The sequence below is a fragment of the Bactrocera oleae genome, chromosome 6 (genome assembly GCF_042242935.1).
Source record: "Bactrocera oleae isolate idBacOlea1 chromosome 6, idBacOlea1, whole genome shotgun sequence".
NCBI lineage: Eukaryota > Metazoa > Arthropoda > Insecta > Diptera > Tephritidae > Bactrocera > Bactrocera oleae.
Window position 1 is genome coordinate 70,849,755 of NC_091540.1, and position 17,176 is coordinate 70,866,930.

General features: G+C 37.6%; 1 protein-coding gene across 1 annotated transcript; it reads left to right on the forward strand.

The window, feature by feature from the left end:
* Positions 1–514: 514 nt before the first annotated feature.
* rho (rhomboid) lies at positions 515–15,884 on the forward strand. The gene is made up of 4 exons (XM_014236354.3): positions 515–1,636; positions 8,056–8,940; positions 12,378–12,807; positions 13,118–15,884. Exons 2-4 carry the CDS (start codon positions 8,425–8,427, stop codon positions 13,465–13,467), a joined length of 1,296 nt encoding a protein of 431 aa, XP_014091829.1. The 5' UTR covers positions 515–1,636; positions 8,056–8,424; the 3' UTR covers positions 13,468–15,884.
* Positions 15,885–17,176: the final 1,292 nt, after the last annotated feature.

The window sequence follows — 17,176 nt, forward strand, 5'->3', positions numbered from 1 at the left end:
AACAAATACTACATATCGGTATCTAAGGACCCAATGCATCGATGTGTATGTGTATATATCTGTGTCCTTCCTTCCGTTTGATTCACTTGCGCGTGTGTGTGTGTGTGCAACTCTGCAAATAGTTCGAAGGCAACTTAACCAGAGACAGCTGGCGGTAACAGCTGCCGTTTGGAGTGTGCCCATTAAAGTATCTCAACAAATGTAAACGGATATAGTACGAACACTTGAGCATGCACGCGGCGGCACACACATCGATACACGAACGCACAAGCGCCGCCACTGCAAAGGTATGAAGCAAGGTGCAGCCGCACAGAAAAGCAAAGCAAAAAGCAGAAGATACGCGCAACCGAAATGTTTGAAGCGCTCAGCTGTTTCGCCATGGCTGGCGTATCTGTGAGATACACGGACCACGCGAACAACGGCTCTTGCTCTGCGCACCGTTGGAACATGTTGCACACGCCGCATAAACAAGCTCTCGAATCGAGCAGCTCAACACTTTGGGTTTGGTATTTGAGGGCCGGCAGCGTGAAATTCACAAACAGTTGCGTGCGGAACGCGAGCGAGTCTATAGTGGTTCTTTGAATACGGATTGTTTGTGGTGGAGTGTAGTAGCCAAAGAAGTATCTGAAATCCGAAAGCGGATATTGGCGAACGAAAATTTAAGCATAAATATAAATTAAATAATTTTCACAAAATTGAGCAACTTAATTGAAATAAGAAAAAGCAGTTCGGCAGCAGCACTCAGTGGTCGCTAGAGCAACAAACACAGCGTGAACGAAATGAATTGTTCATCGAGGAATATCAAAAGAATTAAATAAATAAAAATAAATTTGGGAAATAATTCACTCAAACGCACAACAACATTTATTCAACGATTTCCCTTTCACTACGCCTACGAAATTAATTAGAAAAAACAACACAACAATAAATAAAAAAAGCAAATCTCATTCAAAGAAAAATATCAAATCAGAATTAAAAATAACAAAAATAAAGGCATGACAAAGCCGCATGCATAAATTATAGCAAACGTTTATTGTGTCTATGTGTGTGTACATTAATGTGTGTAAGCAAATAAAAATTTCAACTAAAAGTGCAAATAAACTAACTGTACATTTAGCAAAGGCAGCGAAGGAAAAAACTCAGCGCCCAAGCAAATGAAAGCGAGCAAATTCACAACAACAATAAAAGTTATAGTATCCATTTAATAAGGCGCATGTGAATTTGGACGGTATATAAAAACGACAACAACAATAAAAATACGCGCACACATATTTAATAAATTTAGTGAACGTTTTTTTGTTGTTGCAAAGCGGTGGTGCAAACGGAAACTCAACGCACCGAAGTGAGTGCCCGGTGACAACAACAACAGCAAACACAAAAACATCGTGGTCAAAAGGACTTGTGTAGTGTGTGACAACAAAAGTGCAACAACAATAACGTCATTGCCACAAACAACAAATACAGAAAAAGGCGTGCATTAACGGTAATATAAAAGCAACACAAAGAGAAAAAGCAAAATAAACGCAACTTGTAAGCAGACGACAATAAATGAGCGTGTGAATGAAAATTTGTTGCAAAAACAACGAAAAAGCACACATTTCGGATTAAAGCAACAACAAGGCAGACATATAAATTGGTGAGTTGATTTAAGTGCTTCTAGATTTAATTATTGCCTGTGATTTATGATATGTGTGGGCGCTGTGGTACTGAAATAAAATCGGATGTTTGGAAGAGAATTTCACAAGGAATAGCAAAAGTTTTAATTGAAATAATATATCACTAATACTTTATGCTGTTTTGCAGGGTTTACTCTTAAACTATTTGCAGTTGCAAAAGCAGCAACAGCTCGCTTTTTCCTTAATTTGGACAGAAACATAGTTCTTGCTGCCCTTTTGCCTTTCGACAGATTTTCACCAGTAGCACGCACATTTCATAGAGAAATGCGGTCTCGATTTTTTATTTCGATTTCCCCACCGTTTCTTTATTGTTCTGGCATTATTTGCTTGCAATGTTGCCCCTAATGACAACTGAGGTCGCGCGTCTTGAAGCGCAATCAAAAGTGTTGCACATTAAACCTCGAGGCCACGTTTACCACATTTCCCACATATACAAACACACATAGACTACCCACCTGCTTAGCTGACACTCGATAAAGCATAGCAAGTGTAGGCAATAAAAAATGCAACAACAACAGCAACAGCGGTTTTTGCAGCCTACACGCAAATTCCTGATTGCATGCTACACACCAACAAACTCGTGTGCTAGTGCAAAACTGTCACCAATGAGCATCAGCAAGATTATTGGAGTGTTTACGAGCGGCGACAATGTTGCAACATGCACAAGTGTAAATATATATGTATGTGCACGCAAATGCCAAGCGATCGACCTGGTCGCATTGTTGTTATTGGTGGCGGCAATGGCGGCGACGGTAATAGCCATTATGCGTTTATTGACTCGTTCAAAAGCGGTCGATGCGTTCCATGCGATTATTGGCGGAAGACACTCGATATCAGCCAAATGCGGCATATGTGGCTTGAGTGTGTGTGTGTTTGTGAGTGCGCAAAAACAAATTGCTAATGCGCGGAAAATGCAAATAATCGCTTATAAAAAATATAGCAATCATAAATATAATGAAAATGTTAATTCTCACAGCGGCGCACACATGTTGCAAGCTAGTTGTTGCAATACTCATTTGTGGCAATTGTGCTGCTTTCACGCTGTTAGGTCGGTCAACCGTTCGTTTGGCCGCAGCAATTGGCGCGCTGCAAGAACGGCCAAAGGCGTTTGTGCCGCCGGCTGATGTACGTGCAACTGCTTAGCGGTAACTAACCATCAATGCCACTTACCACACATCACATTCATACTTGCGCATAATTAGCAGGAAGTTGTGCATTCGCACTCGCTACGTGCTGCTAATTTGAATTTGCCGCAACAGCAACAAAAATAACAAACATTGCAGCCATCACAACTGGTGCACTTGATTATTGCCACTGCTGTACATATGACGTGGCACACAGTTAGGCGAAGGTCGCAGATACAAAAAAGGCTACAAATTACAAATCATAAAACATTTTAAGATATCAAAAAAAATGTATTTTTAAAAATAATTATTCGTATATTTTTACGACAACTTTTTATTTTTCTGGAATTGGATATTACATTATTACTACTTGTATTTTCCAAGCAATATTTCTATTTGCACGTATTCGCGTATGTAATCATCTGTCGGCATAATTTATGCGCTCAGTGTGCATGTGCAACAAATAACACGCTTCCACACGCGCGCCGCTCAAATCAATTCAATTTCACCGCGTTCGAGTGCGCGTGAGTGCCGTCAAGTGTGGCAAGCGAAAAACGCAAAGTAAAGCGAGAGCAATTCAGTTTTAAGTGCAAATTCGCATTGCCACATTTAAGCAGCAAAAAATCGCACAATAATTTACCGTTTTTCATAATGCTTTCCGATTTTTTCGTGTTATTTAGTTATTTGCCAAGCATTTTTGGCTCTAATAACTTTATTTCCACTACACACACACACACAGACACAGTTACAATTTTTAAAAGAGTGGTTTTAATTGTTATACAAAAAAGTCGAATTATTGCAACAACAAGTGTGTTTATTGTAATATATGTTTGGTATTAATTAACGGACGGCAACGAGGTGCAGCGAACACGCAAAAGCGCTGTATTGCACGGCATCAACACACACACACATGTGTATTTATGTATAAATGTTATGTGTGGCTGTATGTGTGCTCATGCCACGCTAGCTGCATTTTTGGCGCATATTTCCAGCTAAATCGCTCATTTTTATGATTAAGTTTTTACTGTGTGTTTTGCACAACATTCGGATTTCATATTTTATTAGTTTTTTTAGCTTTTAATTGTTTTGAAATTAATTATTTTATTATTTTCTGCTTTTGATTTTGCTATTCCAACATGATCGGTGGCAAATGCAGTAGAATGCTTCAGTGATTTCAAATGAAGTAATTAAAAAAAATATAATACAAAAAATATTCAAGTGGGCTGAGATGTCGCAATTATGTGTATGTATGCCTGTATGTGCATTTTTATATCAGAAAACCTCATTTACAGTACGCGCGATAAGTATAAATACTTCAACTTTACAATTGTATGCTTTCTTAGAAGCAGAAACTCAAGTATTTTCGGTTTTTAAATTATTAGAAAATTAAGCAAAACACAAATGAAAATAATAACTATAAATAATAAACTTTAAAATGGCATTTAAAACGCTTTTAAGTCGCCACTGCTTTTATGTGACAGATATAGCTTCAAGCAAATATATTTATATATATACCATATATGTGTATGTACATACCTACATGTTTACAACTAAATGTATATATGATTGTACGATGTCATCTGTTTGCACCCGCGTAAATGACACAATCGGTATGTTATTTGGGCGATTTTTCAAGCCGCTGCCCCACAAACACACGCACACAATTGTGGGTGCACCTACATTTGATTCTCAATATACAAGTATGTACATATGAATAAAATGTTTTACTAGCACAAAAACCAACCATAACAAATCGAAGCGCGTGCGCAAAAGACTCGCCGATGTTACCACAACAGCGCCTGCAACAATAGCAATACAACAACATGAATGTATCTATACGAAAAAGCCACCCAAACACAGTCAAAGCGTTACCAAGCAACAGCCATCAACACACCAAAAAGCAGAAGCAACACAAAATTACATAAATTCAATTCGTTTTATGTTCATGATTTTTCATTTTTGCTGATTTCATTTTTCCATCGTTGCTGTTGCTGCCGCCCGTTGTTGTTGCTGCCGCCCGTTTATTGTAATTGAAACGAATGCGATTAACATAATTCACTTGTACTTAGTGGCGTTGTTGTCGCACACAGCGGTAAGTGCTTTTATTTGTAGTAGTTGTTGTTGCTATAGCTACTACTGCCACTAAGCGCTTGTCGCCAGAAATCATTAGTTGGAGAATTACAATAATTGCCTGGGTCAAATTACACGACACACATACGGACTATGCTATCTACACGCATAAATATCTATTATATAATAATATGTATGTTTGGCTGTGTGTGTGTGTGTGTGTGTAGCGGCGCAGACCTTGGCTGCTGATTTTCTGCAAAAAATGCGACAATAAAAAGACAATTGTACAAATACCACAGACTCAGCCAATTTGAAATTTGTTAGCGTGGATTTTTCTTAAGTGTACAGCAACAACAACTACAACTGCAACAACAATAGTGGTAAAGCTTACGCGCTAATGTATGGGAAAATAGTAAATCATCCGCAATTTCGTAGCTGATGATGACAATAATTATGTTTCAAATGGACGCCACACCTACACAAACAACAAAAAATACCTTAGAAATAATAAAACACACATACTACATGGCTATGTAATATTCGCACATTAAATGCCTGGTTTAATGCACATAAAGCGGAGGGGAAAGTGTATTTAATGTGGCTGATGTTGCTGTGTATGAAAATGTTTGCAAATTTTATTAAAAACTTTTTAAAAATTTAAAACTAAAAAAAATTATTTTTTTATTTGCTAAAATTAAAACCAACAAACCCCTTTAAAAAATTCGAAACACTGACCCATACGTAGTCTAGACTCTGACAGTTGAAATTTTAAATTCACCTGCTTTGAAATTTTATATACATTTTTTATTAAAAAAAAATTTAATGTGAATATAAATTTTCTATACCAAAAATCATTTTGCTTAATACTTTTTGCTGGTTTTTATGCTTATTTATTTATTTTTGTCATTATAAAAATATTTTCCTTAAATTTAAATCAAATATTTGCAACTGGGCGTCACCCAGATATTTAAGAAATAAAAACGGCTCCTGTCTGGCGACGCCAGTCCATAAAAATCCACATCTGAGTCGAAAATTCTTTATAAAAAGTCGAAAATTTCGCGAAAATAATTCATAGATAACGCAAAGGCAATTAAATGTAAGGAAAATCGTTTAATTTGCGCGTTTAAATCGAAGAAAAAATAAATAAAAATTATAGAAATCCGAGCAACATAAAAATTAAAAACACAATTTATCACCCACAAACATACATATTGTACATACATATGTATGTATGTGTATATGCGAGCAGACAATACGATTTTTTATTTGCGTTTGATTTCATGCCAGCGAAACACACATGCAACAACAACAACCAGCAGCGCCAATAAACGCGTTGTCTCAACAAAGAAGCGCGCGGCAGCGCTGCCAGCCGCAGACATGCAAACGCACATATTTATATCCAAAAAAAAAATTAAATAAAGACAAAAACAGCAACAAAAATAGAAATTAAGATAATTAAGCGCCTTATTACGACAAAGTGTGGCACTTAAATGCCGCAATGCTGTAAAAGCACACACACATTTACATACATATATATACTCTTCGAATTCTGGCCCCTACAATTGACTCACGCTCGCGGTTTGATGCGAGAAATGTTTGTGTGCATGCATCTGTGTGTATGTGTTGATATGCGTATACAGTTATTCTTAAAATTTTGTTTGTTTTGCTGTAAGTCTTTTGCAATCTCAGCGATTTAACACATTGCTCCTCCTCTGCATGTGTTCGGCGATTCCCTAAGGGCCTGCGACCGGCAGCCTTGACTTGTGCCTGGGAGGGGGAACCACTTACTTTTGCTGCATATGTCTAACTCCCCCGCCTCCCATTGCGACTCCGCCAGTGCTGACCATTAATTACGAACAGAGCACAGCACAACACAGCATAGCATGGCATAGCAGACATTTGTACTACATACAGCGCTATCATATTTATTGGTCATTAAGTTAATCTAAAATTTATTCCTGGAAACTTCAAATTACGTACAACAACCGCAACAACAATTACTCATTGAGCGCACACATATTTACATTAATACAAGTATGTGAGTGTGTGTAACATAGTTACATGTGGAGCGCCATTAAAGCTCAAGGGACTCACCCAACAATTCTAGGCGTACTGTGGTACTGTCTCTGTGGTTGTGTTGGCATATGCTATCGTGTGTTCATACTCAAAAGCCTCCGCCAGCTATGTACTATGCTAGTATGTGAGTGTGTGTGGGTGTGGGCATAATTGCGTTGGAATGTAGGGCAGAGCAATCTCGTAAAATGGCAACTGTCACAACCAAACACACGCTAATCCACTTGGGCTTAAATATGTGTACAGCTGTCAAGTTCCGTGTGTATGCGTGCGTGTATGTGTGTGTTTGCGAGCGAAGAAAAATAAAGCGCGTAAACGCCTGAAAACTTGCTACAACTCACTTCAAGTTGGCGCTGTTTTGAACATCTTTCATAAAGTTGGCGTGTTACAAAAAACAATAGCAACAACAACAGCAATGTAACAAGCGAACGCAAGCAGTTAGTTGTTAACTTGTGCGCGTTCTGCCGCAAGTTGGCAGCTCTTTTGGTGCACCATTTATTTTCCGCTGCCATTTTGTGGGCTCTGCTTTCGGTCCCAACGAAATGGGCAAGCATTTACATGCCTTAACATAACAACAGCAAATAAAATATGAAATGTAAGAAATTTTTTTTAAATATATACATTTGTCTTACTAATATTGATGAATAAAATGAGAAAAAGTTCATCTAGGGAAAAATATAAATTAAATATTTTTTTAAAAATTACTTTAATAGTTTTCAGCATATATTCAAATTTAAAGGCCTCAAATTTTAAGTGTCGAAACTAACAGATTCCACACAGACACCGCATGTATGGACGTACGCACACGCACACACGATTACGCGAAACTGCATGTTTATCCATATTGACGATTGGCGCGACTGAGTTGGCGCTGATTGAGACTTCTTAAACCGCAAAAGAACCGCTAAATGGCATGGGCCTCGTTGCAACAACGGAAGTGGCGAAATGGCCGTACAATAGCCACACACACACATTCACACACATACATACAGCGTTTACAAGCCATTTACAAGTGGCTGTGTGTGCGCGCGTTGTTTATTGATGGAACACTTTTTTCTCACACTCTCGAAAATATTGAAAACTGATTTTGTTTTTCTTCTCCTCTCTTCCAGTTGCAATAACAAATTTAACACAACACAAAGATGCAAGCGCCGCGCGGATTAACGTCTGGCAGATAAACAAAAGCGCGCGAGCAGAAGACAACAAGACAACACTGAAAAAGTGGAGCAAAGTGAAAAAGCACACCAGTTCAACGCTGGCGCCAACAACACGTGAAAAATTGTGATAAACAAACATTTACAGTTTTTCGCTTTCAACACTTGCAGCGAAACGCGAAAGTTAAGCCAAAAGACTATAAGCAGCAACAACAACTAGCATAGCAAACATACACACACACACACCCATCCAAGAGGGCGCTAAGCTGGTAATACATAAAAACAAAATCCAAAGCGAAAACTACAACCATTGCAGCGAAAAAAATCATGGAGCAATTTGCGGCACAAATAAGGCAACAGCAACAGCAAGCAGAACAGCAGCAACAACAACAGCAATCTAGTGAAGCACTCGCTGCGGTTGAACAGCACGAACTGCAACAACAGAACAGCACCATTGTTGTTGTCGACGAGGACAACGACGAATTGCCCGCCATTGAAGCGACCATCATTGACATTCCTATGCCGGCAGCGCCATCACTCTCCTGTCCTACAGGCACGGCACCCGCGCCAGCGCCATCGTCCGCCCTGTCGTCGTCTTCGTCCTCCTATGACACGGACAGCAGCACGACGAGTAGCACATGTTGTGCGCGACACGGCGAACACATCTACATGGAGAAGGCACAACAACAACAGCAAAAGTCGCTGCAACAACAACAACAGCAGCAGCAGCAACACCAGCAGAAGGCGAAATACGCTTGCAACGCGGATGCGGAAGTGAGCTATTTGAAGAGCGAGTACAGGCTGCACTGGCCGTTCTTCATGCTGGCGATCTCCATCATTGAGGTAAGTACCAAGCAACCAAGTAAAAAAACAAAGCAAATATTTAATGAGTGTAAAGGAGATAGTTGACAGAGTGCACGGCATTTTTGAGGTTAGTTCTGGTGAGGCGAATAGTTTCTTTATCAGCTTTTTCGAGACAAATATGAAAATGAGGGTCTAATGCAGGAATTCCTGATTTTACAGGAATATATATTTTTAGCAAAAAATAAATAAAAATTAACTATTTTTGAATTACCCGAACTTTTTTTTATCTCTTTTGACCTTTTTTGTTGTCTTTTAATTATTTTTCAAAATATATTCTCACATATTTCTCTATTTTCTATTAGGAAGCAAATTGATTGCAAATATTTGACGTTTTTGTTGTTGCAGTTTTTACCTATCAATTTTCGTTAGCAAAAAATACACACATACATGACTTTGCAATTTAAATATTTCGGTGTCTATTATCAAATTAAAAGGTAAACGCTCGCGCTTTTTCCCGCTTTGCTTAATGAAATATAAAACGGCAATCGCAGAATTTGAAATTAATTGAATGTAATTAAATACTAATTCTGATAAAAATAATTAAATTGATTTATACCAAAGTGCCAAAAAAGTATCGACTTAATCGCCGTTTAACGCACAAAAACACACATATTTTACACAAATATTTGTGCAGGTGCATGTGTGCGTGTTGCAAATGCTTTCAACATTGTTGCGCTCCATTATTCAGGGCATTCAAATTTGCCAAATACTTAAATTGATTACTGTTTATTGTTAGAAGTGCGCGGATTGATTGGAAATTACATGGAAAATTTCGATAATAATTTTTAGCAATTACTAAGTGGAATATTTGATATTTGCAAGGCATTTTAAAATACGCGCGCGCTTTTCGTCGGAATTCTGAAATTTAAAAAATTTATGAACTTGGTTTTTGTTAAAATTTGTACTTTTTAATTTACATTTTGAACGGTTTTTAATGAGTGCTACTTTACATACACAACAACAACCAAAATAATTTTCATTATTTATGTTTCCACAAAAATTTCACCATGAATTTTCCGAAAATAGCAGCTTGAAATTAATAATTTGCGCAGGAAAAGTTAAATTTCCGGAAAATGCTGTATAAATCCTAATTGAATATTGCCACTCAAAAATCTATTTCGAAATTAATCATTGAACGATGTTTTGATAACAAAAACGCAGGCTTTGCCACAAACTAGCGCATATTTGCTCAATCAACGCAGCCTAGGCGCAAGAAAAATCGCCAATCTACACAAAAATAGTCACACGAGTGCCGCCGCGGCTACAAATCAATATGCCGTTACACCAGCAACGGCGGCGCTGTTGAGTGGCACAACACAAAAGCGGAAGTAGTTCTTTTATTCCACTACAACTAGTTGGTGTATAACAACAACAACAGTAGCAGCTAACAAGCCAACGATTGAAACGACAGACGAAAAAACATGGCGCACGAGTCACATGGCGCCCCAAAATCGATTAAACATTGTCTGGTCCGATTCGGTCTGCCTTCTTGGCTGACAGTGGTTGCCCGGCACAACCACCACCAGCACAAACGCACACACACATATGCGGCGTGATGGCAGCACGCGAGGAAACAGCGCCACAACTACAAAATATTTAACTGACGCTTTCATAGCGACAAAGTTGTGACTTCATAACGAATTTTATTGGCGGCGGCGAACGCTACCAGCCGCAGCGCGCTGGACACGCACACCAATACTCGTGCGACATTGTTGGGGCAAGACGCAAAAAAAGGCGCACCTTACCGTGTTTACGCGTGCCGGTGTGTGTGTTTTCAGGCGCAGTGCCGCTTTGGACTCGAATCTAGTTGTTTTTGCTGTCGTTGTTGTTGCTGCTGTTTTTATATGCGAAATTTATGCGTTGCCATTTTTCATTTTATTTCGCTATACTTCCGAAACTTCTTTGTTTCATTTCACAATTCACCGCGTGTGCTGTTGTTGTTGTTGTTGTCGTTTTTTGTTGTTGCTATTGTGAGCACAATGAAAAGCACAATAGAAGCGGAAGGACCTTTCAGAATATGCTAAAATCGAAGCGAGCAGAAAGAAGCGGCATGCATGACAGAGTTGACTAACTAGAAATTGGAAGCACGAAAACAATAACAACAACAACTGCAAATAAACAGAAAAGGGAAAAGGCAGCGGCAAGCAGCAGTAAAAATCAGTGACATAAAAAGTAATGCATGCATGAGTGTGTGTGTGTATGTGTGTGCGACGAAAAATTTTTCAAACTTTTTCCAGATAGGTCCCAACGAATATTTGGACTCAATTGGGTTTGCTGTTTTTACAACTACATCTTCCCCTCGGTCTAAACATACTTCGTACACATCCACATGCAAATCTTAATATATACATATGTATATACACATGCATATATGTGTGTGTGCATGTACTCTCTTTATTTTACTCAATTCATTACAGCATTGCCTCGCTTTTTATGGCCACTCTTACATGTGTATCCACTTACATATGTGCGCCTGTGTGGGTGTGTTTTATATGGTTTCCGCATGCCAAGCAACAACTCGTGTATATAAAAATTATCCTTTTTATTAACATTGTTGTGGCAGCAATTGCCGCTGCGCACTCCCATTGTCCCTCGCTGCGCCCACTTCTTTGCAACTTTCACAAGCGATTCGAGACTTTTATGACAACCACTCCACTTCAGCCAATTGAGTTTGCTTGTCCGCACACAAAACAATATTACAGCGCTTTTCGTCAATGTTAGGTATTGCGCACGGATACAAGCAAATATATGTCGCCTAAATGTATGCTTATGTTTTTGTTGAGATATCTGGGAAAGTTTAATTTCATGAAAAAATATTTTCTTTTCAATATTTCAATTTTTATCTGGAAATGAGAAATGAACCAAACAAAACTTTAAAATTTATTTCCTCTCCTATTACATACATACATATGTACATACATACAAAGTGTGGGAAATAGTTTACAAAACATTTTTCTTGCGCAATTTCATAGAATTTCCCTCATTTATTGCACGTGAATGCACAAAGCGAAGAAAATTTATGGCAATTTTCGGCCAGAGCTAAATGAATTTCAACTCCACCTGCAGAAATATTTATTAGCACACAGCTGCCGTTATAATAAGCTGACCTTTGGCTGACATTTTAATCTGAAGCCGCATTTTCGAAATATGCTGCTGTGAGCATTGCCAAACGCTGGCAGAATTCAGTTGCGCGCACAAATTGTAAGCTTGACCTTCTTGGCAGGAAAAATACTAAAAAGCAAAAAAAAATTTGAAAAACTTACCTTTCGACGGAAATAAAGTTAGCATTAATTGAAAAACCGAAGTTTCGGAAGCATTTTCTCATGCTTTATATATTACTTTTATTTATGTGGTTGTATTTTCTTTCATCCCTAAACGTTCAGACTAATAAAAAAATAATTTTTTCTCATTTGCAGGTCGCAATTTTCGCCTACGACTCCGCCACAGTTCCGGGCACGGAGGCCACACGCGAACTCATTCCACACATGCCCATCGCCTCCGACTCGGTGTTCATCTACCGGCCCGACCGCCGTCTGCAGGTGTGGCGCTTCCTCTCCTACATGTTCCTGCACGCCAACTGGTTCCACCTGGGATTCAACGTCGTCATCCAACTCTTCTACGGCATACCGCTGGAAGTGATGCACGGCTCGGCGCGCATAGGCATTATTTACTGTGCAGGTGTGTTCGCCGGCTCGTTAGGCACGAGCGTCGTTGACTCTGAGGTGTACTTGGTGGGCGCCAGCGGTGGCGTATACGCAATGCTCGCCGCACACTTGGCCAACATTACGCTCAACTACAGGCAGATGCGCTACGCGGTGGCGCAGTTGCTGTCGGTGCTGATATTTGGTAAGTTTTCGTTGATTTTCATTTCGATTTGATTTTAATTTGATTTGTTTACGCTCTACCCGTCAGTGCTGCGTTGAAATGTGTTTGAGTGCCAGCCTAATCGGCAGTGATATGGTTTGACCTCATTCTATGGGGGCGAAAAGTAAACACATTTCGTTACGTTTTCACTCTGCGTGGAGTTTCGTAGATTATTTTTGTTTTTGTTTCCTTTTTGTTGCGGATTCTTTGCGTAACACTTTTTTTCGATAAACAAAAGTGTAATTTGTACTAATGTGCACATCATTGCTTTTGCTCTTCTCCTCTCTTGCAGTATCTTGCGACCTGGGATATGCATTGTATTCACAATATCTGGATGCCGAGGGTGTGACCAAGCCCACGCACCTTGAGCACACCTGGCCCAACATCGATCCGCCGCCAGTCTCGTATGTCGCACACATGACCGGCGCTTTGGCGGGCTTCACCATCGGTCTGTTGGTGCTAAAGAATTTCGAGCATCGCGCCTATGAGAACCTCATCTGGTGGCTGGCGCTAGGCGTCTACAGCGCCTTCACCGTCTTCGCCATTGTCTTCAATCTGATCAACACGATGACCGGACAGCTGGTGGAGGAGCGCAGCGAAGTTGTGGCACAGCAGTTGTTGTACGATTTGGGTGTGTCGTAAAAAGTCTGTTTGCGTAGGACAGTTAAGTGAGAGAATTTATGCAAAAACAATATAAATGCGTGAATATTTGAGAATGGAGTGATATTTCTGAAACACGATAAAGCCGCTTTTAGTGCAAAGTAAGCGTAGATGAGCAAACTAAAATTGAAATTGGCGCGAATTTAGCGCTACCAAAAGATATTTGTTGTATAAATATGAATATCACATTTTTCGAAAAATATCCGCTTAAAATTTCACGCATTTCTGTTAGCCACAATTATTTATTTGTTACTATTTAACTATATTTTTTCGTCGTTGCTGTTCTTGTTTAATTTATTTTTTGACTTTATTTAAATATCTTTTGCATGGAACGCAAATAAAACCCCAAATCGTATAAACAAATGTTGTGATAATACCAAAGACTGAATTAATTTTGAAAATGAAAATGATAAACACACACAATCATTGTGTGGCCACTCCCATACACACACACATACGCGTGTAAATTCAAGTACGCTTGAACGAAAATTAATTTTAACATTAAGAATTGTAAAAAACATTTATTTATTTAATTTAAATTTATATTACGTAATTATATTGTAGGCATCAATGCACAATCGGGTCACACAACCAAATAGTAGAAATGCGGTTAGAGTGCATTCTTTGTTGTCTGTACATATACACCGAAAAGGTTAGATAAGTCCTCGTTACCCCCCGCAAAACACACATACATATGTAAGTGAGTGCAAAGCTAGGCGCACAATAGCCGAGTGTCGCATTTTCACAAACTAACGCACTAGTCAACCAAATCGAAATAAATAGCAAATAAAAGAAAAATGCAGGCGACAATGGGCGAGCAGAAGGTCGGAAATGAAATGTGAGAGCAGAAAAAAGGGAAAAATTCATTCAAAAAAGTTTGAAAACCACACAAATTAAAAAAAAAATCCGCTTTGAATTCACTAAAATAATTCCAAATATTTTGGTTTTACTCTTGTTAAGGCCTTTCCGTGCTGTCGTTGCCGCCTACATTGTCGAAAAAGGAAAGAAAGAGGAAGAAAAATCAATGCTTGTAAAGATATGCATAACTGTAAAATCGTTACTACTATACATATGCTTATACATAATTGAAATATTTGTTGCGAGATTAATTTTTTAGTATATAATACTATTTAATACCATTTTCTATCTAGTTTAGAATTGCGAAATATGTTTTTTCTTATGGCGAACCCTATCGTTAAGCTAAAATTCACTTCTAATTTAAACTCACAGTGTTTTTGCATACAATTTGTATAGTTAAAAACAAAATTTGTAATAAATAGAAACATATGTACTAGGAATATAAGCGCCTGTTAATAAAACTGAAGCAGAAAGTATATCTAAACTAAAAAAAGAAAAGTAATTATTCGTAACGAACACTCACATATGAACCAAAGAGAAAACAAAAAATCAGAAACTAAAGAAAGTGAAACACAAAAAACAAAAAAATACAATACAATAACAACACTAAACTTCCGAGGATTAGAGCAGAACTGCATACCAGTGATCTTGGCTCCCACAACATTTTCTACAACAATGAAAAATAGAGAAAACAAGTGCACAAGCCAAAAAAGTTTTTAATTATAATTTGGCTAATTAGTTTCTGTTTGAAAACTGCTAAAAATTATATTAACAAAAACAAAAACAAAGAAAAGCATATGAAGCATACACTAATGAACCGACCGCACACGCACAGGCCAATTACGTCCAGTAAATAAATAAACACACACACATACACACACAACTATTTGTAAATGTCCAAAAAAGTAAAGTTAAATCAATATTAAATAACCGTTAATCAAATGTAATTATAAAATTGAAAATTCAACTAATAAAAATCTCACTTGATACCACCCAGACTTAGTACGTCACAGGTATGTGTGTGTATGTGCATATTTGTAAATATGTATATTGCATGCATGAACACCTCCACCACCAATCCATTGAGCCGATGGTCAACATTGAAACTTATTTATTTATTGTCAATATGAAAATGCAATGCCAAATAGAAATCCCAACAAGTTACACTTGTAATCTAATAAATATATGTATATGTATGTATTGTCCTACAATTACAATAACCAAAAATAAAAAACGAAAGAAACTGTAAACATAACTGAAAACAAAATATGCATATGTATGGAAAATCTCTGTAACGGTACTGTCAAATATTCAAAAAAAAAACACACACTGAAATTATATACTTATACGAAAATTGTATGCATTGATGAAAAAAACAACAACAATAATGAGAAAACACAAATCACAAAAACCAAAATCGAAAACGAAGCCGAAAGTTAAAAAGTGAAAAGTGAAGAGAATGCATTTTTCAAATACGTGTGCACACCCGTCAGCAGCAACAAAAGAAATTAATAAAAAATTAAATGTTTAAAACAAAATTACATCCAAATGGCTTATTATTTACTTTCCTACTTGTATGTATATATAGCAGCTACCGACAGATGTAAGTATATTATGAAGCGAAACCGCATATATCTTAACAGGGTAATACTTTGAATAATAACAATTAGAGTACCGTAAGTATTCGCGTCATCCAGAATATTTAAAAAAGTTAAGCGAGCCTTAATTATCGCTTGAAAATCTTATGAATTTCCTTGCGTCTTTGAAGCGATATGGTCATGGGTGAATTTGAAAAGAAAAAGATTACGAAAAAATATTTAGTATTACTTCAGGAGACTAAAACCGTAACCTTTTGAAGCTTTTAGAAAGTTACATACAAGTGTATTGCAATAGGAACTTAGAGCATTATTGGTACCTAAAATAATGAATAACAGTCTGGGTTACATTATATTCTATTACTTTTATATTCTAAAAATTTTCCAACTGAATTGAGTCTCGTGCATCCTAACGTAATTTAAGGAAAGAACGATATTATATTTAGTAACACGTTCGGAAATAAATATTTGAAAATTTGCTCCGGTTATTGTTGCTGTAGTGTTCCCAAATAGATATAGAGGACAGTACTCTGCTTAATCGAATGTAATCCAACTTCAATTCTGGTTACATCATTATATCATTCGACGAGACTTCACTTACGTTCCACGTCAACTCTACTGAATAATTCTCATCAATTATGCAGCTGTCGATTATGAGTCTAGTACATAACCGATTACAGACACTATAAAAATCTTAAACAATGGTAACGTTCTTAAAATCGATTTATCTCGTTAGATTTGAGAGCTATTCAGTATACGCAGTTTTAACTCAATAAACTATAGTCAAAAGATTCAGTTATAGCCAACACTACCAAGGCTGTGAGAAAACTTCTGCTAGATTCAATCGACAAGGTCAATGAACTTTTCACAAACATTTGATAGTCACACCGCTGGCAAAAAATGTGAAAATAGATGCTACTAATAATAACGAGGTACACAATTTTTCCAAAAAACACAACGAACTTCTGAAAAATCTTTCTTCTATAATCTTCCAAACTTACTTGAAAAGTTCAAAAGCCCTTCCACCTACTTTTTACTAAAATATAAAGTATGGTAAGGCGAGAATTGCCACGTTACCGGTCTGAATACTTGCCGGGCTATGGCTATAACACGAAATTTAAACTAACCCAAAACCCTGAACAAATCAGCGACCAAAGGCATACAAACGAAATGTTAAATTGCCAACACCTTCGTTGATATCCATTAATCGGATTTGGTATTATTATAATATTTAAATA